This window comes from Artibeus jamaicensis, unplaced genomic scaffold, assembly GCF_021234435.1.
Source record: "Artibeus jamaicensis isolate MK-2021 breed Jamaican fruit bat unplaced genomic scaffold, CSHL_Jam_final contig_1998, whole genome shotgun sequence".
Classification (NCBI taxonomy): domain Eukaryota; kingdom Metazoa; phylum Chordata; class Mammalia; order Chiroptera; family Phyllostomidae; genus Artibeus; species Artibeus jamaicensis.
Window position 1 is genome coordinate 12,853,933 of NW_026521407.1, and position 23,564 is coordinate 12,877,496.

Genomic DNA, 23,564 nt, shown 5'->3' on the forward strand with positions numbered 1-23,564 from the left:
ACCTACAAGTAAGCTAAGATTATGTAGATATTCTAGTTTCATTTCTGCTATCAAAGACAAATATATTGTATTTCCCCCCAAATTTTAAGATTGAAAAAGTAGACAAAATCTACAATACTTCATTGATTGCCTAAATTTGCATGTGATTTCATACATGTAAGTAATGCTATTATCATTTTAAATTATTTAAAGGTTACCCTGTAGCTATTATGGTTAAAGATTTTTAAGATCAAAATTAAAATTATATAAACATATTCAGGTTTTCATAAATATGAAGTTATTCACTTAACTAATACTTCCTGAGTACCTATGTACCAGACACTGTATTAATGCATGGGAGATAGAGCAGAGAACAAAGTAAACATTCCCTCAAGGGACTTACATTGTAGTGGCCAGAGACAAGGTCCCCTAGTGCCAAGTGTTATTTTAAAAAGCAGAATATGGGGACGTAAGGATGGAGTAAGGATAGGTTAGCGTAATCTGAGACATTCTTTCTTACGACATTTAATGAGAAATCTTAAAGAAGGTTAAGGATGTAGATTATGAAGGTCTAAGAGAAAAGTGGGAAAGGGTGCAAGCAAAGGCCCTGGGGCAGGAGAGGGTTTGGAGAGTTCCAGAAAGAGCAAGCAGACCAGTGTGGTTCATGCAAAAGAGGAGGGGAAAAAACAATAGAAAAGATTGAAGGTAGGAGGAAGCAGATCATGGGTCTGAAGAACAGGTCCATGCTTTCTATGGAGAGCTGTAATTCCACAGTAACTTAGGGCATGAGCCAAATGATGCTGATGTCACATTTCCTCCTGCTTCACCGGTTACCATAGATGGGAAGTCATATTCTACCAATCTTCACATTGCTGGTGGCTAGCATACAACTGGCACTTGAACATTCAAGATCAGATTCAGAGAAGTGTTTTTATCATCAGAGTTTACATAAAACACCAGTCAATTATCATACAGCTACTACCTCCAAAATAAAGTTTAATAATAGTGATGATGAGATGTAGCACTGCAGATACCATACTATAAGTCAATAAGGAAACTGAGTAAATGGTCTGGTATGGTCGTTCTCACTACTGGGGTTATAGATACCCCTAGTACTTTAGTATTGAGCCCCCATCTCAGATTATTTAAAGATAAGACACCAGATTTACCTCTAACTCAGACTGGAATTAAATTTCCTTCAAGGAGTCAAGAATAACTTCAAAAGAAACAAAACTTGCCTGGTAGAAAGAATTCACATGTAGGCCAACTCTACCTTATCTTCAAGGCCCACCAACACAGCTATCTGACAACTGTTTTCACTTGCACAACTATAGCATATTGATAAACACAATCTGTGGCCGAAGAAACCAAGGCTGAGTTAATTTGCTTAAAGTAACAGGCAGACATATACTCAACGAACAAACAGGAGCTAATAATAGAAAGAAATGGATTTTTGAACCAGGTTTAAATGCCTCAAAAGTCCATAATCTGTATATATGCCCTTACTCCATTAGGCTTGCACCCGATTCACAGTGTGAGGGGGGAATCCTAACCTAATTACATTTCATGGGCTAAGTGATGGCTGTACCATTCTAGTATCCAGATAATTTTTTTGAAGCTTAAGAACATCATAATTAAGTAAAAATAATTTAATCTTGATTTACAGATGTGCCTGTAAGATAATAAAAAATATTAAAATAAGTATTTAAAATATTATATACATAAAATAATTCAAATATTAAAACCCAATGCTAAAAAAATTGTGACTGAAGTCTAAAATCTGGGAGCTCAATTAAAAAAAATCAGTTTAAGCACCTGGTAATATTTTTTAAAAAAGGAAACAGTACTGATACTGAAAGCAGGAACTGAACTGGTGTTAGGGGTCCACTGGCCAAGCATAAAGCATCAATCTTTCTCATTGGGAGGGATTTTTGGACAATAGAAAATCATGGGTTCAAACACATCACTCAGGCCACTCAGGCATTTGTAATGGCCTAGACATTATAAAGCTATACTTTTGGGGAAAGTTTCCTTTTAATCTATACTTCGGGGCCACTTCAACACTTTGACTACCTCCTTACACTGAAACACCTAAGGTTTTAGCTATTTAATCTACAGCCCACGTAGCAAATTCTTCCAAAAAAAAAAACCCAATCAGCTAATACAACTACAGATGAACTAAAAACAAAGACAAAAAATGCTTAAGAATGTTATATTCAGTCTCTGGAATCATTTCATGCATATAAATAAATACACATTTAGGAAGATAAAATGAATGTTCTACAGTTTTCCTGATTTTTAGAGACAACTGATAATTTTATCTTGAGAGAGAGACAGACACTGATTTTCCATTCCACTCATTTTTGTATTCATTGGTTGATTTTTTTAAAAGATTTTATTTTTTTATCTTTAGAGGAGAAGGGAAGGAGAGAAGGAGAGAAACATCAGTGTATGGTTGCCTCTTGTGCGTCCCCTGCTGAGACCTGGCCTGCAACCCAGGCATGTGCCCTGACTGGGAATTGAACTGCAGGTGTTTGGTTCACAGACCTGGGCTCAATCCACTGAGCTACACCAGCCAGGGCTCACCAGTTGATTCTTGTATGTGCCTTGAACAGGGATCAAACCCACAACCTTGTGGGTATTGGGATGACCCTCTACCCAAGAGAGCTTCCCAGCCAGGACTTGCAACTGCCAATTTTAAAGTTTTATTTTCCTCATAAAGTAAGTAGTAGGTATGAGAATAAAGCTAAAGTTAAACATTAAACAAAAGTAGCTACCCTTAGGTATATTTTAAAGAGCTAAGAATCTTTAAATCATTACTTTGCACTCCAACAAAGGCAGTTTTTATTTCTCTGTAACTAAATTCATGTGCCACAAAGCTGAGGATTTTTTTGTTTGATCTCACCCTCGATTTATTAATTATACAAGATTAATATTTATTTAGTTTCTAGAGTCAGGGTAATTTGATGACAGAGATAAACCCATGTCTTTAAGAAACAGAACCCTCTGCATACAGTAGAGGTTCCTTAAAATGGCACTAAAGGCAAGCTGAACTTACTGTTCAAAAGGAGACCAAGTGGCATATTCTAAAGTGACATGAAGAGTCTACAACCACTTGCAAATTTTTTCCTCCAAAACTGAAGTGAAAGAAAGGAAATTCCTTTGAAATAGTGCTATTTTTTCCCTTCTTTTAAACAGATGGTCAATCTTAAGTATTACTAATTTCCTTCCCTATTTCAGAAAAAAACCACAGAGTATTAAATATAGAAGAAATAATTTAACAAGCAATTTCAGAATGCTAAGAATTTCACATTTGGGGGGAAAATTTTTCTAAACTAACCAAATCCTTGTGGAATTGCTGATCTTCAACCCAACCAGAAACTGCATTACTCAAAATCACTTACCTTGAGAAAATTCTTCACTCGCTCAGGATCATAGCAGTTGCTTTCTCTGCAGATTCTTTCTACTTCTTTGATCTGCCCAGTCTTACAAGCTGCCTGAATATATTTAAAGTGCACATCTGGGTCCTGACTAAAGTTAACAATAGATCCCAGAAAATAAAAGAGACCTTGAGAGAACAAATAATTGAAATTAAGTTTAGGTACATTTTTGAGAATAACACAACTGAACAACAACAAAATAAAACCCAAAAAACAATTACACCGAATACTCCCAAATAAAAACTGGGTGCTCAAAAAGCCCCATCAGAATACTAATTAATCCAGTAATCGGTTCACTAAATGGCTTTGCACTCTAATTCCTATAAAACAGAAAATTCGATCCAATTGTTTTCTAGTAGTTAAGAAATAGTTAGGAGGCAGTTACTTAATACCAAAGCTAACTATCACACCAAATTCCACATGAGAAATTTTAAATGAAGTCCTTTATATAGCAGGTGTTTTTCCATAAGCAATTAATAGAAAACATGGAAAGGCAGTGTGAAAAGAATTCAATGCAGTGCACTCCAATACAGTAACCATTAATCACATGTAGCTATCAAATACTTCAAATGTGGCTAGGAGGACTGAAGAACTGAATTTTAATTGTATTCCATTTTAATTACTTTAAATTTACATGGTTACATGCCACTAATGATTGCTGCAGTAAATGAATACTAGAAATTTAGTGTGAAGTTAACATACAGAAACTGAGAAAATGAAGAAAACTAGTGAATATCTTATTCCTTCTTGTCTAGAGCAACACTACAAAAAGAGGGAAGAAAGCGTACCGTATTTTGCCCTGTATATGTTCCCATTAATACTGTGCACCCACATTTATGGCCCAAACTTTCAGGAAAAAAATCTTTCGTTTTACCTTTTCAATTTATTCATTTATTTATATTTAGAAATGAAACCAATTGTATTTTCGGGTATTACTGTGCATACAGATATTGTTATTGCCTTCTAGAATTACACTTTTAACACATAAATATAAAAAAGAATTTAAAATATTTATATAGGTACGGAATTAGCACTACATGTATAATGCACATCCTTATTTTTCCCTCAAAAATTTGGGAAAAAAAAAGTGTACATTATACATGGCAAAATATGGTACTTGGGGACCAGAAGTTTAGTTAATGAACCCAAAAGCCACCCAACAGTGGTTACGTTAGTATATTCTGCACAGCAGTGGTTCTCATCTGGGGGTGATTTTCTTCCCCAGAGACACTGGGCAATGTCTAAGACATTTTTTGTGGTCACAACTGGTGGCACTGAGCCACCAGCATCTAGTGAGTAGAAGCCAGGAATGCTGCTACAAATCCTGCCCACACCACCCCCAATAATGATCTAGCCCATCATGTCCACAGTGCTGAGGGTGAGAAAACCTACTGTGTAGAACAATTCACAAAATGCCCCTGGTAAGAAATATCTGTCATTATGAGAGTCAGACAACACAAGCACGATGTTTTACTATACCTGATCAAAAGTATTTTCATCTTACACAATTATGACAAAGCCACTACATATTTATATCTTCAAATTTTGCCTTTATTTCACCTATAAAAGATCTAAGCAGCCTGCTTACTACATATCCCTAGAATTTGACATAAAAGATTTCTGACAACGTTTATTGCCCAATAAAACTTAAACTGCCCCATAAAATTAAGCTTGTAGAGACAGAATTTCTAATTACCTGTGATCATAACAACACCCCCTTAGCTATCTTAATTAAAACACAACTTAGGAACTCCTAATTACCTTCAAAACTCTTGAAAGATTCAAAAAGTTCAATCAGAGACTGAGTTGACAATTGTTCGTGATACTTAGAAGCCACTTGAACACAGATTTGCAGATTCTGACGAATATTGGCAGACAGCATGGCCCTGAGGCATTCTAGGGAGTCTTCTACTGACAGGGATCCAAAGTAATTCACTAACCACTAGAGGACGAAATCAATAAGTAAGCAAATAAATAAGTAACAGTGAACCTGATGCTGGTATGAAATTATCATCATTCAGCACCAGAAACACATTTTCAGTATACCAATTAATCATAACTAAGACAATCCGTTAGGTAAGAAAAAGAAATACCTCGGGGTTAAGAAGATGGGTGTGAACAACTGCACGCTTAATATCGTACAAATCAGTGAAGTGTTCTAGTGCCCGTTGCAGTAGGCCAGCCTTCTCACACAGCTGAGCAATATGAGCCCGGTCATAATGTGTGAACATCTGATTCCCCAAAATAGCATCTGCAACCTACAAAACCACAGAGAGGATGAGTTTATTTTATCAGTCCATTTATATCAGTAATTCTCTATCCAGATTACACATATTAAGATTCAATATCAAACTGATAAAAAAGAGAAAATATGAAGAAATGTTAGCTAAGTTTTATTAGTCATCTCGGCAGATTCAAATACTTTGACTACTAAAAGAGTGCTGAAATGTGCCTCAAAAGCAGGAAAACATGTACCTGAGGTGCATGCATCAGGTTCATCTCAAGCAACCTAGTCTGCAGAGGACCTTCGGACGGGCGATTATTCTTCAGAGCATCGAGCAAAAATGCAGTACACTGCTGAATTAGATTGTATTCCATAAAGACATCCACAATCTGCAGAAAGATTTAAAGAATATTGTTTTAAGATGTTTAAAAACTGCTTTATGATACTGTTGATAATATACAAATAAAAGGAAATTAAACATTATCTCATTTTTTTGTGCACAAAAAACTGCCCAATCAAATAACAAACTTAAAAAATATTATTTGGACAACATAGCTTCAAAATTTAAGAATAAATTTTTGTCTTTCTGGAGTTACTTTTAGTTCCAGTAAAAACTACTATATATTTCAACATACTATATAATAGAATACAATCAAATGACAGATTAAAATTTTGATGAACTATTTAAAATATACAAAAGCATAAATGTGGAATCTGTGACTCCCCACTTCCTATGTTCACCTCTTCCCTCTCTCCTCACCCAGTAACTATCCTTTGTATTTTATTATTCCCATATATTTTTCACATTTTTAATACATACATATCTCAAGAGTCCATTTTGTACATTTAAAGCTGTATATAGATGGTATCTTACTGTCCATTCTTTTGCAACTTGCAAAGCTCTAATTTCTACAAATTGAAAGTTTAACCCATTCTTCTTCAAGTGGTTTAAACTTAGGTCTCCCCATTCTCTATTTAAGTCAATTTCTACAGAATACATTTTAATGTCTTTACCTGTGTGATATCAGCAAGAGGTTCTTCATCCTGAACTAACATTTGAGCAAACTGCTGTCCCTGATCTGGACTGATACGCATGACATTTCTCAGCAGAAAGATCCAGTCTGGAGTATATCCAACCTACAAATTTTAGACAGAAATTGAAATGCCACAACAAAGTTTCATTTTTATATCATTTAAAGTTTTTTTCCTAAAATAGAATCTTATTAATATAGAACTAGTGGTGAAAGTAAAATTTCAGTTTTAATCTAAGATGTTCAATTTGACCTTGGTTTGTATTAGGCAAATAGATACCTTAGTGATAACATATTTGAATAGTGGTAAATTTTTATAATTGGCTTATTCATTTTTGATGAACGTCTATTTCAAAAAGTTTGTTCTAACAGATTAAACATGTCCTTGCCATCTTAAATTCTGATAAGCCATAAGAGTACCTGTCTCCATTTTTTAGAAATTATAATTCTATACATCAGAACTAAAATAGGGTTTTAAAACTTTTCCCAGTAATTCAAAAGTTAAAGGACATTCACTATTGAAGTCACTTAAGAGTTTTTACAGGTTAAGTTCTCTTTAATATTTTAATGAGTTTTTGATGAGAATTTGTTTCACTGAACTCACTTTTTTAGCGTACAGAACAATCTTCTGAACTTGACCGGTTTCTGCAAAGCACTGAATGACTTTATTTGGGACATTAGCCCTTAAATACACACTAAGTGCCAATGTAGGGTCCACAGATTTCACAAGGTCACCCAGTTCTTCGGAACATTCCAGCTATCCAAAGAAAAAAGAGATAGTTTAGTAATGCATGAGCTGTTTTATGAGTGAGCAGTTGACATTACTTCCACTATAAATAATAAGCACTTACTCGATTGTCCCAGAACATACTATAAATTCAGGGGTTGTGATTAATAAAGACTCTCGATCGTCATGTATTCATAGCAATGTCTCAGTAAAATTTTCCACACATTCTACTTAAGGATAAAGTGCCCACCAAGATTTCACGCATAGAGATATTACCAAATACCTTGTTAGAAAGTACTTAAAAAGCAGAATCTTGTACTTCTATCAAGAATATTCAGACATCAGACCCACATGGCCCCCAATTTTTTCAAAATAATGCAACTTGCAGGACACTCTAATTTTGCAAGGTCAAACAGAAAATATTTTGGAATGTGATATACAAGCAGATTCCTTCTCTGTATATTCAACCTGCCTTAGGCAGCTGCCCAATCTGGAAAGCAGCTTCCCTAAAAGAGTTCTGGTTTACATATTACAGTTGGTTTTCTATTTTTAATGGTTATGTCAGAGAATAGCCCTTGCACACTGTTACAAAGGTCAACTTAGTTACCTTAGCTGTTCCCTCCTCCCTTGTCTTAAACAATTAGGATGGACCTCAAATACTCGCTATTGTGGCATTAACTATTCTTCAACAGAGACTCCTGTCTAAACATCCCAGCTCTGAAGTACTATTCTCCAATATCCTGTAAGACTGCCAGAAGCTGGGTGAAGAAATAGGGAGTTAGAATTAATAATGTAACAATATATACTAGAGCTGAAAGTATAATATTAAGAGTTACTCGCTACTTAAAGAGTGGAGTGCTTTAAACAGTACCACCTCATTCTTGACAATGGCATATGAAATGGCAATTCAATATTGCCACTTTAACAAGAAAAGCTTTTCACGGTGGTATGACAGGAATAACAACACTGATGGACTATTCGAACTTGTGCCTTGCAAATAAGCAACATTTTCCATAATGTACTCTAGAAAACAAAGTACTATTAGATGCTCCATGTAAAAAGAAATTAGAGCCCTGGCTAGCGTGGCTCAGTGGACTGAATGCCAGCCTGTGAACCCAAAGATCGCTGGTTTGATTCCCTTTCAGGGCACGTGCCTGAGTTGAGGGCCAGGTCCCTGGTTGGGGGCATGCAAGAGGCAGTTATCAATGTATCTCTCGCACATGTTTCTCTCCCTCTCTTTCCCCCTCCCTTCCCCCCCTCTCTAAAAATAAATAAAATATCACTGCTAATTAGACAACCCTACTGTCTTAACATATCTATGGTCCAATATTTTACATAACATTTTCCTTTCATACCCAAATATACTTACTAGTAGCCAATACCACAATTTTGATGATATTTGAGGACATTCTCAAAGAAAAGATATATTTGTATGGTTGAAACTACTGCACATATTAGCCCTGGCTGGTGAGACTCAGTGGTTTGAGTGCCAGCCTGCGAACCTAAGGGCACATGCCCGGACTCTTCGGGCCAGATCCCCAGTGAGGGGGGGCCCACGAGAGGCAACCACACACTGATGCTTCTCTCCCTCCCCTCCCCTCTCTAAAAATAATAAAAACTAAAAAAAAAAAAGAAACTGCATATCAAATGTGGGATATAGGAGATAGGAATATATCCTTGTGTCCAAATGAGTGTTACACATGTAGACAAATATGAATGCATACTCTCACACTAAGCTTTTCCTGAAGCAAAGGATAACAATTTGCTGCCTCCAAGTTACTATTTCTAACCACCCAGCACGAATCTTGGATTCCATTTTAAAAAACTAAACAAAGATATTCTACCTCAACACGTTATAAAGGTAAGTTTATGCATCTCATGCAATGTCTGCTCTTACTCTTCCTACAAGCAACAAATAACAGATGTTTTGGTGCAGCCTAGATGTTTTTAATTTGCTAACATGGTATTTAATGCAATCAAAGCAGAAGTATATTAATTGAAGTTAATGTACCTTATCTTCTTTTAGCCATTTCTCCAAAAGCTGTTTCCGCCCTTGCTGGAGTACAGGCCTACACAGTTCTAAGGACTCAAATTTGTTTAGCTGGCCTTGGTCCAAAAGGATTCCAAAGTACTGAAGCAGAGGAGAAGTTTGACCTGGCTGGGCTGGGACACTCTGGAATCGACGGATAGTGTCTGGGGTACGAAGGATTCCCTTTGAGAAAGAGAAATGATAACGACTCCTTTTAAAGATGATCCAACATCCACTAACTCCATAGGTTTAGGTCAATCTTAAAAGCGTGATGCCCATCTACTAACGCAAAATTTCAAATCTTCAATATGTTGAATAATAGTCAACATCTGCTCACATGCCTGGTTCAATGCGATAAAGGTTACTCAGAATCAGAAATATACCAACCATAGCATCAACGTGTAAGAGAATAAAATAGCTAGAGCTAGCTATTAGTCCAGGTTCACATTAAATGCAAATTTCTTAATATTGATCAGGATTTAAGTTGTTAATTCAGTGCACCATAGTACAAAGGTGATGAGAACTCAGCTCCATTGCAGACAACTCTTTTTACCATAAATTTAACAGGATCTATTCAATCTTCAACTTTGGAAAAAAACATTAGGATGACCAGTGTATCCTGTGGATCTGTCTTGAATCACTGCTTGAACAGTGTTTAGACAGAACGAATCAATGGACGCCCGTTCTTCCAGCCTCTGACCACCCTCCAACCTCTTTTCCAGCCACCACCTTTGGAACCATCTTCTTAACCATCTCTGCCTTTGGAAGCAGCCAACACCTTTTTTTAAGCTTAGCTCTTCACTGCTGATAAATTATGTGCTCCAAGATTTATCAAAATTGCTCCAGAGAGGTAGAAGCCACTGTTGACTACCCAATTAACCTCCATCTGAGAATCTCCCACACCTGCCTCTCTTCTGGACTTCTATTTCAACTGCAAAAATGTGGTTCTGTGCCACTTTTTCCACGAGCTGGCTGAGAAGAAGCGATGGGAGTGTATCTTGAAGCTGCAAACCAGCACAGTGCCTACGCCCTCTTCCAGGACACACAAAAGATGTCCCAGGATGAGTGCGGTAAAACCACAGTCCTGGAGAATCATCTGAACCAGGCCCCACTGGCACTGCATGCCCTGGATTCTGCCTACACAGACACCCATATCTTTGACTTCCTGGAGAGCCACTTCCTAGATGAGGAGTTGAAACTCGTTAAGATGGGTGATCACCTGACTAACCTCTGCAGGCTGGCTGGCCCCCAGTCCTGAGTTCACCCTCTAGCACAACTGGGAGCCTCTGCAGCCCAGTGGCCTCTAAGGTCCCCTGCTGGTTCCTCTGGTGTCCAGGCTTCTGCCTCAGCCTCTCCCTGCAGCTACTAGACAGCTTTTCAATCACTCCAGAGCCCTCTACTACCAAGCTATGAGCCAAATGAGAACAAAGCTTGTCAAAGGGGGGAAAAAAAGGTAGCTATAATTGATGAGGTCAAACAGTATTTTAACTAAGTAACTAAACATTATTACATCTATGTAAATTATAGCTTGCTAGATCTACATATCCTTCTAAACATTCTGAATTTTAAAAAAAACTAACCAAAGCTGAAGCACAGAAAAATAATTAATGAAATCTGAAGTCACTGACAAGTAACTCATAATCTACTACAGAAAAATGCAATATAAAGATTAGTTTCTCTGTGGAGAGCTGGTTCCATTTCTAACAGTATTAGAAATGGAGTTTATGAACATATATCCAAGCATGGCACTTAATTTGCATAACTATTTACCTTTGGTGCATTAGCAGCCACCTTTGCTGCCTCTGAGTAATTTCCCTGGGCAAAAAGAGCATTAAATTTCCGGGCAAAGAGTTCTTCAGCACCAGCTAAATTGTTACGTACAGCCATTCTCAGAGCCAAATCAGGATTTTGTAGGACATTGGTGATGTAAGGAATTATGTTTTCTTCTTCCACACATACTGATAGAACCTGTAATTTAAAGGGTAATGAATAATAGCTGCAATGTATTCATTTGGATATCAATGGTACTAAATCTGTTTAGAGTTGATTGAGTCGCAAATGTATTAAAATTATGACAGCTGCTTTTTGTTGCTGTAATAAATAGGCCAGAGCAGAGAAAAATAAGGGGTGCTAAGCATTTGGGAGTGCCTAAAATATGGCCATTCTGTAATATAAATAACTCCCTGTCCAAACTCTAATTGCTTTGCTAAGATTCACTCACTCTTAACATGGTTAATCAAAGACTAGGATCCCATTTAAGCTCTGAAAGACAATTCAATAAGGGAACGAAATCTTGACAACCTACAAAGTCACTGAAGAAGCTATAAAATCTAAATAAAACCTAAGGATCACCTGGAAGAATTTTAAGGTATAATCCTTTAAACTCTAGGGTTTTTTAATAAGGACTTTTCAGTAGTTTTAAAAAATCAGATTTACGTTCCTACAGGCCAGATTATATATTCGGTGAGGGGAAGGAATCACTGGATCCCACTGTATAATACAAGGTACACAGTAGGTGTTTAGTAAATGTGGAATCGGTGAAGAGCACTTTCTAATTGCCCGCATTTGGAAAATACCCACCCTTGGTCCTCCTAAAAAGTCGCTGCCACAGAAGCTGCCCCAGTTGCTGAAGAGCTGCACGTACCGTTAACTGCCACAGAGAAAGGGAACCCTTCACTACACATCCATCCCTCTCTCCAACGCTGAAGCTGGTTATACACCCCAGCCTGTAAACTACTGATGTTACCCCCAACAGTGCTCCTCATATTATAATTTCTTGCTTAGCTGTTTCTCAGTCACTAGGCCACATAAGGAAAGGCTCTCATCTTTGTTTAATTGCATTGTTAGCCCTGGACAGTGTTTCAGCACAAAGTAAATGCTTAATACTTGTTAAAGAAATGAAAATGGAAAATTTCTGTCCCCAAATCAACAAAAATCAAATATAATTTAAGAACTCAGTAACCAACTGATAAATAACAGTCAATCCTGCTGGATCTATAATTCCTTTGAAGGAAAATTAAGAAATGTTAAGCTTCAGAATGCTTTCATTTCTACAGACGCCCTACCCCACAAAGCGGTAAGCCATCCTGTATCTGCAATGTGTCATTCTACTCCACATTTAGACATGACTTTTAAAGGAAGGAATTACTTTCTTTAAAGCCATTTGCATTCCTGACTTCCACCTTTAATTCATGCTTACCTGCCAGGAAAAATAAGGAAAATGAACAAATTCAGTTCCAACCACTTTATGAATCTTCCTACTGCTTGCTACCTGAGTCTTCCCCAAACACCAAATCCAAGTTTCATCTTCACCCTACTCTGAGACGGCTCCAGCCCTTGCAGGGCATTTGGTCCTGCCCAAACCTTCCACAGTCAGAAAACGTCCCTGGGTACAAACAGCACATAACGTTCTTCATAATATTTGGTTACAGGGATTTTAAACTTTTGGTTTACAGGATGAATACATAAAAAATACTAGCATGTTTTATTGGCCAATAACCCTCTTGCTTTGGTGGCCTACCTGGTAATGACACATTTCAAGAACCAAATATCCAGACCTTTTGACATGGACCAAATGTCTGTTATAACAGATTTCTAGCAACCAGTACTTCAGATGTACAGGGGACACAGAAGGTTACTGTATCTTCTGAAGGACTCAGACCTACCCATCTCAGAATTTAAGTTGTAATATCATCTTGATCACTTCTGACTTTTCAACCAATAGAAACCACACACTCATCCCTTTAGGGCAGCTATTTTCAACTGGTGCGCCATAAGAATTTTAAAACATGCAATACCTGACTATTTAGTTGGGGACACTGACCTCTTTTCCCTTAGATGGTCAAACTGAAAAATGACAATAGCCAATGCAGCAACAGTCATCTATCTGATGTCAATAAGTCAAAATTATGCTTAATTTTTTGGGTCAAATTGGCAAAAAAAAAAAAAAGTATGTTTTTGTATGCTGCACGATTGTAGTAATTAATATATGTGTGCCATGAGATAAAAAAGATTGAAAATTGCTGCTGGCCACAGAAAATCGTACGGGAAGGGGAAAACAAGTTCCCAGAATCAAACCTATGAAAATCAAATACATTAGCAAAATTACTCAAGATACTTTATGGATTACCTTAAAAACACCTGCACAGTAATGGAAATAAAAAGGTCTCTGGCTTATCAAATTCATATTATTAAACTATCATTAACCTAGTTTACCAAAAGGCAATCATTCTTGATTTTTTCCCCAAGAGACAAACATGCAACTGAATAAATGAAAGCTACTGAATTTTTAAAGCTGCTTTTGTGCCAGACATGAACTGGTGTAGAAATACAATTAAACAAAGAAAAGCCCCTTTCCTAATGAAGACTAGTGACTAAAGCAGTTAAGCAGGCAACTGGAATTCACTGTGGGAAGTGCCATGCAGAGGGCTACTTAAGTTGTAGGGACATAAAGCAGAAGCACCTAACCACATGTCGAGTTGAGGTAGGAGATGGACAGATAGGGAAGGACTTCTTTAAAGTATTTGCGTCTTCATATACACCCCGTTTCCTTAATTAACAGAACAAAGGAGAAAAATCTACTAGTTATTTCCTCCACTTACGGTCTAGGAAAAATACTAATGGGGGGGGACTAAGTAAAAATCAGTACAGTATTCTTTTTGACATTCTAACCTTTTTTTAAAGAAAATAAGACATTCCCACGGTAGAAAAATTTAATTACATTAAAATACTAAGGAAACACAGAAAAAGAATCACTTGTTAATGGTGTGAAAAGGTTTGCCCATCATGACAAATTCAGATCAGCTAGTGTCTTCCCTAACTGGACAACTTCCCAGGTACCCCACAACAGCTACTGTAACAGATTACCTTCCAACATTAAATATTTAGTACTAAATAGCCAGGAAAAGAGATGTAGGAAAAATTCTTTTCCTTGCAGTTGAGAATCTATCCTAGAGGTCATAGGAAGAAAATGCCTATAAAAAGCAACACAGTCTGTCAAATGTGACCCTAATAGTTTCTTTGAAAACAAAAAGTCACTTACTTTGGCATAAAGACACATAAACACAATCCTAGATGGCTATATGCCAAACAGTTTCTCTCTGAGCCAGGGTTAAAGAGAGCCTTTATACCATATGCTTCTCGTATTGTTAAGTATATATTAATTTCTGATACCCAAAGTTATTATCTTTTTTAAAAAAGCTAACAGTAATAAGTGTTACTCTCTTTCTTCATTTAAGTTTCAAGGTTTCCTTACTTGTCCCTTTCTGTTTACTCCAATTATTCCAGCTGTGGCTTCATGAGGTGCAGTAACAAAGATTGTTTCTCCACTGATTCTATTCATGTAGATGCAGGTACCAGTCTCAAGGTCATAGAGGTGGATATAACCATACTTAGTAATCAAGAATACTACATCATGCTTTTCGCTGATCTGTATAAAGAAAATCAACACTGAAGTGAAAAAATGAACCCACAAATGAAAAATTTATTTCAGTTCCATTTTAGAGACGGTAAAATTCTAGAACACTGACAAGAGGCTTATATGAGAATGTTTATGGTTTCCTTGTTTTGATAGCGTATTTAAATATGGCATATCCAAAGCTCTTACATAAAAGACAAGGATATGAATAAGAGGTATAACATAAAAAAGAAAGCAATTTTGATAAATTAGCATAACCCAGTTTATATATTAGAATATTTATAAAGTTTCACTAATAAACTTTATTTTTAAAAAGGTATTCTTTTAAGCCCCACTTAATTTATACTGACTATGAGCAATAGTAGTCTCTGAATTAATTTTTTAAAGAGATTTCAAAAGTCCCTTTGTTTTGCTTAAAATACCTGCATTGCAACAGGAAAGTCATTTTGTGCTTCTGGAGGAAAGAAAACATCCACCGCCTTCTTTGGAAAGGGCTGGTTCCCTGAGGGTGGTGTGCCCACTTCGATGATATGTAACTATTCAAAAGAAAATAAAACTTATATAAACCTAGATCTTTTAGTAGTCATCACAGCAGCTTATTTGTAGCTCCAAACTGGAAACAACCAAAATGTCCACAATAGGTTTAATATTCACCATTAATATATCCATATAGACCCTGACTGGTGTGATTCAGTTCCTTGGGTGTCCTCCTGCAAATTGAAAGGTGGCTGGTTCAATTCCCAGTAAGGGCACATGTCTGGGTTGCAGGTTTGGTCCTAGGTTGCGGTGCGTACAAGACACAACCAAACAATGTTTCTCTCCCTCCTTTACCCTCTAAGTAAATAAAATCTTAAATAAATCTTATATATATATATATATTTTTTTAATGTATTTCCATGGTAGGTTAATATTCCTCAGGAATAAAAAGAACTATCATGGGCTTTACGCTGAGTGGAAAAAAAAGTCCAACCTCAAAAGATCACATACTGTACGATTCTATTTACATAGCATCCTTGAAGTGATAACACTACGGAAACGGAAAGTAACTCAGTGGTTGTCAGAGGTTAGAGAGGGTAGAGGAGCAGGTGTGACTATAAAGGAGTAACACGGGAATCCTTGAGGTAACAGAATACTATGTATCTTGATTCTACTTATGATAAAATTAAATAGAATTATACAATTGTACTAATGTTAACTTGTTTCTTTAATATACAATATATTTATGTACAGATGTAACCACTGAGAGAAACTAGGTAAAGGACACTTGCACTGTCTTTGCAGCTTCCTGTGAATGTGTGTTATTTCGAGATAAAAACTATGAAGTCAGTTGAATAGCTGAAACCATCACACCACAATCTACCTTAAATTAATGGCATAAAATGGTCATTTCCCACAGAGGTTCTTTTTCATGGTTTTCCACTGTAAGTTAGCATTTCCAAATAGATAGCTAACTAAAACTGAAATTCTTCTCTGCTGGTGCGTGTGCTCTCGCACGGACGGAAGTGTGTTCCAGGCTGAGCTGTCCCTCTGATCACATGGACCTCATAAACCGGACGAGAGCTTTTTGTTTTAAAATGTCTGACACTGCATTTTCTCGGCCAGGCAAGAGAAAGTAATGTCAAGAAGAGTAGTATATATTTTCCTTACTCATGTCAGGAGTGGACTTAGACAAAAAAATAATTCCGTTTTCAAGATACATACTATATAAAAGTTATAGGCTCTCATTCTTAGTTAACATGACTACCATATTGAGAAAAATCATGCCTTCTTTCAAAAAGCCACGGCAGACTATAAAAGCTATAGCACAATGAATCAAATAGCCTCAAGAATCTATAAACGTGTTTTCAGAGACTATAAAAATGAAAATGAAGTTTTTTTACAATAGGCCTTTTCAAAAAATGTTCCAGCCTTATGTCTTGAAGATAATATTTAGTTTCTAAGACCTATAATATGTCTTTGTTTATTTTATGCCAACTCAGATCTAAATATCAGTGTTTTCAATCCTTGTCATATTAAGAGGTTGTTAGGATCATTCCTTGGTTCAGGGATTCTTACTCTAAAATTTTAGGCAGAATTGTAACTGTATGTTCTCTCCCTCCTGAGAAGCTATACATTATCATATTTTAAGAAACCACTGTCTAATTTTTAACTAGCTGCCATGGAAAATATTACGACTTTAGAGAGTACAGTCCGGCAGCGAGAACTGCAGTCAAACGGAGCGGCCAGAGGCAGCAGTGCTGTGTCACCCGGCACTGCAGGCGCAGGCGCAGCAGCAGCAGCAGCAGCAGCCGTCTCAGGGCTCTGCGGCAGGTCTCTCGGCTGGGGCTCTGGCTATTTCCCACTTTCCCTGACTCCTCATCTTCCAAGCTTGGCTCTAAACATTCCCAGCTATTGTAAACTACAGACTTAAGGCCTTGGCAAAGGCAATCAAAATAAAGTCTTACTATGAACAGCTGATACAAAGAAGTTGTTAAAGAATTATTATTCACTTTAGAAAAGTATCACTATGAGAAGATTTTAAACAAAGTCACCACAAATCTGAATGTTAGAAATAAACAAGGAAGAGAGACTAGATAACTAATTAGTAGCAGATAACTTAATTAGGTAGCAGAAAGACAAATTCTCACTATTTTCCAAAACCAAAACTTACCTTCCCTCCAGCTTGACCCCGGACTGCAAAACAAAATAATGTCGATTCTTCTGCATTTCCTTCCATCTTAAACTGTGCGAAGCTAGCTGCATGTCCTTCAATGGGTTGAGACACTTTCCTGTCTACAGAATACAACTGCATAGCTCCCACCACACGATTTTGCTACAAAAGATCAAAGAGAATAAAGTTTGGGGACCCAGTGAACCACTAACTCCCAGATTCATCAACTAGTGAAATAATTACAATCGCTGCATCATCTTTAACAATATTTAAAATTCTTTGTTATTTAGTCTCTCAATGTAGATTTAATACCTCCTCATTGAAAATTTAGCTCCAAGCATTAATTTACTAAAACTTAACATGAATGTTTCATATACAACCACCCTTTATGCTATCTTAAAAAATATATGCATAGGAACACTCATTCTGCAATAAATATGCACAATAAACTCCAAATCATTCACACAGGAACTCTATATATCCACTCAACCTGCAAGACCTAAAAACATTTGGTAAGAGTACATGCTCTGAAACTATGTCAACATTCAGATATTTATTTTTAAAAGAGAAAAAAGCTCTTCCAAAGTAAGTCAGATTCAACATGACTGAGAATAGAAGACCTAATTTCAAAATAAACTACATTCTGGGCATATTAGTTCTGGAGACCTTTCTTTATTAAAAACTAGAAAAAATGTTACCTGTGCAGATATGCCAGTCAGGAGTAACCACTTTTGCTTTGCATCTGTACGATAATTGATAATCTGGCAACCTGCGAGGCTAGAATGGCGATCAAACATTTTCACTGGTTGAGACTCTCCTTCCATACTCCAGTGGTAAACTGCATTATCCGTGACCAGAGCGACGGTATTCAAAGAAATCCATTTCCAGAAGGTGACATCATCAGTCATGGTATGGGCCTTCATTTTACTTTTCATTTCAATGTTAAATATCTGAAGAGTCTTCCCAGCTAAAAACAAAAATTAAGAATTATGAATCACTAAGAAAACAAAGTTCAGGATAAATTAGTATCTAGCCAGACTTGCTCTGTAACAAGATCTCTTAACTTCCAAACAAATGGTTCTATCAGGATAACCAACTACAGAGGTCAAATTGATAGAGCAGGAACTACTGAAAAGACAGCTGAGACATGGGCAAACAATCTATATCTACCTTTGAAGCAAAACTATATTACTTCTATCAAACAGATAGCATAATATCTATAGAATTCCAAATCCCAACTAAAAATGAGTCTAAAGAACAGCTTGCTTAACAATAATGGAAAACAAGGTTGAAATCTAATGATTTATAATTAAGAATATTTACACATTAACTAAATTACTTGTGGGTACACAGAACAAAGCAAATCTGATGCAAACGCATGGGGAAAATATCTACTTTCACCCCTCATCCAACTACATCTTGTGGAAACTGCTTTCTGGAAGAGGATCTACTTCGACTCTATCTTGCACCAACACCACATAAGAGAAGTACATGCTACATTTAATTGGTTTAAGATACAAAGGGAAAGACAGGAAAGGAGATACACAGTGCTGCAGGAAAGGAGAGGGAGACAAAGAAGGACAGTTTCAGATGCTGTTAATATACTGGAGATAGATGCTGTTAATATACAAAGTTCAAGCTTCATCCAATAAAGCAAATATTTAGTAGAAGAAGGATGAAGTTTGCCTTGAGTATTAAGAGTTCACTGAATCAGATGCAAAGGCCTGTATGTGTAACTTGAACATCATGGTCCAAAAAGTGACTTGGTTTAAATTAATAGAGGTCAAAGCCCACGGGTATCAGCAGGCTATCTGATCAAGATTAGTCCTTAGAGATTAAGGAACGCTCCATTCCTGAGCCACAGAGAACCTGGCTCCTGAAGAACAAAATGTCTTAAATAGTATGGAGGGTGAGGAGGGAGGAGATGGGACGGGTCACCAAACACACAGCTTTGTACCATGACCCTTCTCACCACACATGTAAGAACTTCTATAAAACAAAGAATGTTACTCCCATCCCACACAATATGTAAACCACAATCAGACTTGAGCAATTGTGAGAGTTATAGTCCTGTTTATAAAAAGAAATCAAGGAGTTTAAAACTGGCTTCAAAAGGAAGCAGTGTAGTAGAGTAAGTCCTCTAGGTTCTATGACTTTAGGCAAAACGACAAGTAATGAAACCAATTTTACCAGAAGCTGATATAAACAAGTTAAATTCCTGTGGCATCTCATCAACCTTACAATCAAATGATGTTATTTGAGGACCTGCTATATTTAGAAATTACTTACTTTCCTTTGCTGCTTTCCCCAACCCCTAGACAGACCTTTTTTTTTCTTTTTTTATGAAAAGGGTTGGAGTATATATATGGGGGGAGGTTTAGGGAGAAGGGTAAAGGATGACAGCTTAACTCCTAATGTATATGGGTACATATATGGGCACTAATCTATAATGCTAATATTGTACAATGCTTTGAAAATCTTTTCAATTTATTCTTTTTATAAAACAGGACAATAACTAATACAATCTAATTTAAGAAAACTCACCATCTGCACACATAAGAAAGCATTAAGAAATGTGATAAGATAACAACAACATTAAAAATAGAAGAGAATTGAGAAAATTAAACGATGGCCTTTTAATAGAGGTTAGAGTTGCTAAGCAATTGAATTTAAATTCTTTAAGGAGGCTGAAGGGAACTTAATACCTTACGTGTATTGTTTAATAGAAGCAAAAAACTTACTGCCACAAAGCATGTGGTCCCAGGTAAAAGCTGGATGGATCATCTTTCTTTGAAATGAGATCAACTCTAATCTTAGATATGAAATGGTGACATCTGCTTGAATATGCTTAGCCCTCTTCCTGCCCCCATTTAATCTCCAAATATTACTACTAAGCACAAAATTTAAATCAGAGAAGTCTGTTTAAAAACTTAAGCACTTCCAACAACTCACCCAAAAAAATGTTATCAAATTACTAAGATTTTGAGCTAAAAAGAACTAGAAAGCTGCCTAACCTAACCCTCTCATTTTACAAATGAATAAGCAGACTCCCTGCATATTTATAGGTATCATCCAAGATCGCCCTGCCAGAGATAAGGTTGGGATCAGTGCTTGCACACTATCTAGATAACACACTATTTCAGTGCCGAGGCTTCATGTATATAGACTTAGGTCACCCATCATTAGCTATGCTGATTTTTTTATTTTTAAATTATTGAGCCCTGCTGGTGTAGCTCAGTGGACTGAGCCCAGGCCTGCGAATCAAAGGATCGTGGTTTGATTCCCAGCCAAGGCACATGCCTGGGTTGCAGGACAGTTCCCAGCAGGGGACATACAAGAGGCAACCATATACTGATGTTTCTCTCCCTCTCTCCTTCCCTTCCCTCTAAAGATAAATAAATAAAACCTTTAAAAAATTATTGAATTTATTGGGGGTAACAACTATGTGATTATGGCCAAGGCCTCAGTTTCCTCATATATAGATGATAACTGCATTTACACCATAAAGTTAAAAGTAACCTCCATAGATCTTACATATATGCTCCAGACACTTAAAGTATCTGGTATGTAGTTAAGTGTCCAAAAAGAAAAAGAAAAAAAAAAAAAAACCCAAAAACCGAAAAAGACAATTAAATCCCTTCTTTAGAGTCAGCCAGTCTGTCACCAAGCCCTTTTAAAAAACATCTATTTAGCCCTGTCTCGTGGGACTTGGTAGGACATTGTCCTGCAGATGAAAAGGTTGCAGGTTGGGTCCCCAGTCAGGGTGTGTGCAGGAGGCAACCCATCGATGTTTCTCTAGCTCTCCCTCCCTTCCCCTTTCTCTGGAATCAATAAAAGGGGAAAAAGAAACTTATGTTACTCTGAAATTCAAAGAAAAAATAATTAATATAGGCTCCCAGCCAGTATGAAGTTCTCTGAACACTGTTTAGTAATAGGTTATACAGTTCCCTATTATGACAATTAAAAAGTTAGTCTGAATAAATGCTGAATAAAAGTACGACAGTTTATAGAAACATGCCAAGCAAAAGTCATGAAAGTAGTAAAAAATCAAATTCACTAATAGCTTTAACACTACAGACCTGTTTAATCAAATTTAACCAAAATACTAAAAGAGATAGCTCCTAATTATTATACTTGAATAAATTATACATAAAAAAAGTTTTAAGAAAAAGAAACTCATAATCTTATATACCTTTCAGTGCAATTACTTTGCTAGCTGGATTCATGATGGCGCTGTCTGCTGAAATTGGTCTTCGAATTGGATTACTTGGGTCATTCATATCAATAATTACCACTTGAGCCTGCTCTCCTACTTTTTCTCTAATGCAGATGAATTTGTCTGACTCCATAGTCAGGGTACTAAAGCCAATGTTTGCTGGGTTTATACCCAGGTTCTGGAGCTGGAGGAAAAACAAACAAACAAACAAACATTAATAAACCATGTTACAAAGTGAATTAGAAAAACTTAATATTCATGTATTATCTTTACTACAAATCCTCATTTAACCATTAATGCTTCAAGGTCAACAGTGAAAAAAAACTCCATTATTTTGATTACGTGAGGAAACTGATAGCCAAATAATGGACTTTTCTGTTCTTCCAACAACATGGCATCCAACTGCTTTGTTATAACTTGTACTTATAACTAGAGATGGTAATGTGGTTATAGCTAGGAGGCACAATAGGTAGATACAAAAGTAAAGGAAAGAGTTATATCTGAAAGCTAGCATTTATGGTTCTAGGGATTTGAGAGCATCAATGTTTCTTAGTTTAAAATCTTTGACCTGTCCTCTTACCCACCTCCCTTTAACATTGAGAATTATTGGATCTGTCCTCTCTTTCCCCCTTTAACATTTAGTAATTACTTGTTCACTTGCATTAGACTTCAAAAATCTAAAAATTAAGTCACAACACAAAAATTTTAAATTTCACAAAATTCTTAAAGGAACTTGGATTATCAAGAGCAGATAAGTAAACAGTTACATACTTTGCAAAAAGTGCCAAAACAAAGATATGTAAGAGGGACCTTGTCAAAGACGACCCACAGCTAAGGGAAATGTGTTCAAGGGAGACTAGAGAACGTTCACTAGAAGAACAGATGCTAAAACCCAGAGATGTGAAAGTATGGTCTGCTAAGGAAACTATATGTACTTTTGTAACACTGGGAGATGAACATGGCAATAAATTAAGGTTGTAAAGATTAGCAAGAGCCAGACTGGTAAGCTAAACATACCTCACTAAAAATCCAGAATTTGTTAGGCAAATAAAGCTAACTTAAGGGTTTTTTAATCAAGGAAAATGATGGAATTAAATCTGCTGTGTGTACTCAGAAGATATCTAAGTATTTGCTAAACATATAAGAGGATGTAAGGATGGTAGGTCTTTGAAAATCACTAAAGTGTTTACAACAATGGGCACCTGTTGAAGGACAGCTCCACCAGAGCGGATACCCGGCTCGACCAAATGTAGTGTAACAGACTAAGTCCCAATAAAAGGCTGCCTAAAGGCTTTATTAAGCCAGACTATTTTTCCCCTCTAACAGATAAGAAATTCACATGGAGAAAAATACAAACGAAAAAGTCAAGTCTTTATTCTCCCCTTGTCCCCCAGATACCCAACTTCCCTCCCCAGAGAAGACCACTGTCACTGTGGATTGGCCGAGCCACATTAACTGTACTCTGTCTAAATTTTTTTATCAAACTCTATTGCTAATAATGCTTAATCATAACCAGGCTAGGATCTGAATACCATACAACCTAAGATTAAAAGATTGTATTTTGCTTTCACTTCCCTCCTATAACCTCAAAGACTATAGATGCTACCAGTTATAAAGCAGTTATAGTAACTCAATCACTGAACACCAGGGGGGCAAGTAGTTGAGCAATTGTACAAATTATCAACTGCTCCCTTGTTAAAGAAAACCACTCAAACTTTGTAACACAGAGTAGATTTTGGCACTGGCCTACAAGTGGCACAACTTTAGGACTTGACAACTTACACTTAGTTTAGAGTCCAAAAAGCAAGTTACTGCTAATCAGCCAACCGAAAAGTCTAAGTGCCCTAGAACT

General features: G+C 36.6%; 1 protein-coding gene across 2 annotated transcripts in view; it reads right to left on the reverse strand.

Moving 5' to 3' along the window:
- CLTC (clathrin heavy chain) overlaps window positions 1–23,564 on the reverse strand; it is a 61,505-nt gene that overhangs the window by 21,704 nt on the left and 16,237 nt on the right. For both annotated transcript variants that reach the window (XM_037163575.2, XM_053655091.1), the window contains exons 2-14: window positions 21,689–21,896; window positions 18,195–18,463; window positions 17,497–17,658; window positions 15,269–15,382; window positions 14,685–14,858; window positions 11,201–11,398; window positions 9,413–9,613; window positions 7,279–7,431; window positions 6,658–6,780; window positions 5,895–6,032; window positions 5,513–5,677; window positions 5,181–5,361; window positions 3,384–3,547 (exon numbers count right to left, since the gene is read on the reverse strand). In XM_037163575.2, coding sequence (XP_037019470.1) covers window positions 3,384–3,547; window positions 5,181–5,361; window positions 5,513–5,677; window positions 5,895–6,032; window positions 6,658–6,780; window positions 7,279–7,431; window positions 9,413–9,613; window positions 11,201–11,398; window positions 14,685–14,858; window positions 15,269–15,382; window positions 17,497–17,658; window positions 18,195–18,463; window positions 21,689–21,896 — 2,250 coding nt within the window. The remainder of the gene's footprint in view (window positions 1–3,383; window positions 3,548–5,180; window positions 5,362–5,512; window positions 5,678–5,894; window positions 6,033–6,657; window positions 6,781–7,278; window positions 7,432–9,412; window positions 9,614–11,200; window positions 11,399–14,684; window positions 14,859–15,268; window positions 15,383–17,496; window positions 17,659–18,194; window positions 18,464–21,688; window positions 21,897–23,564) is intronic.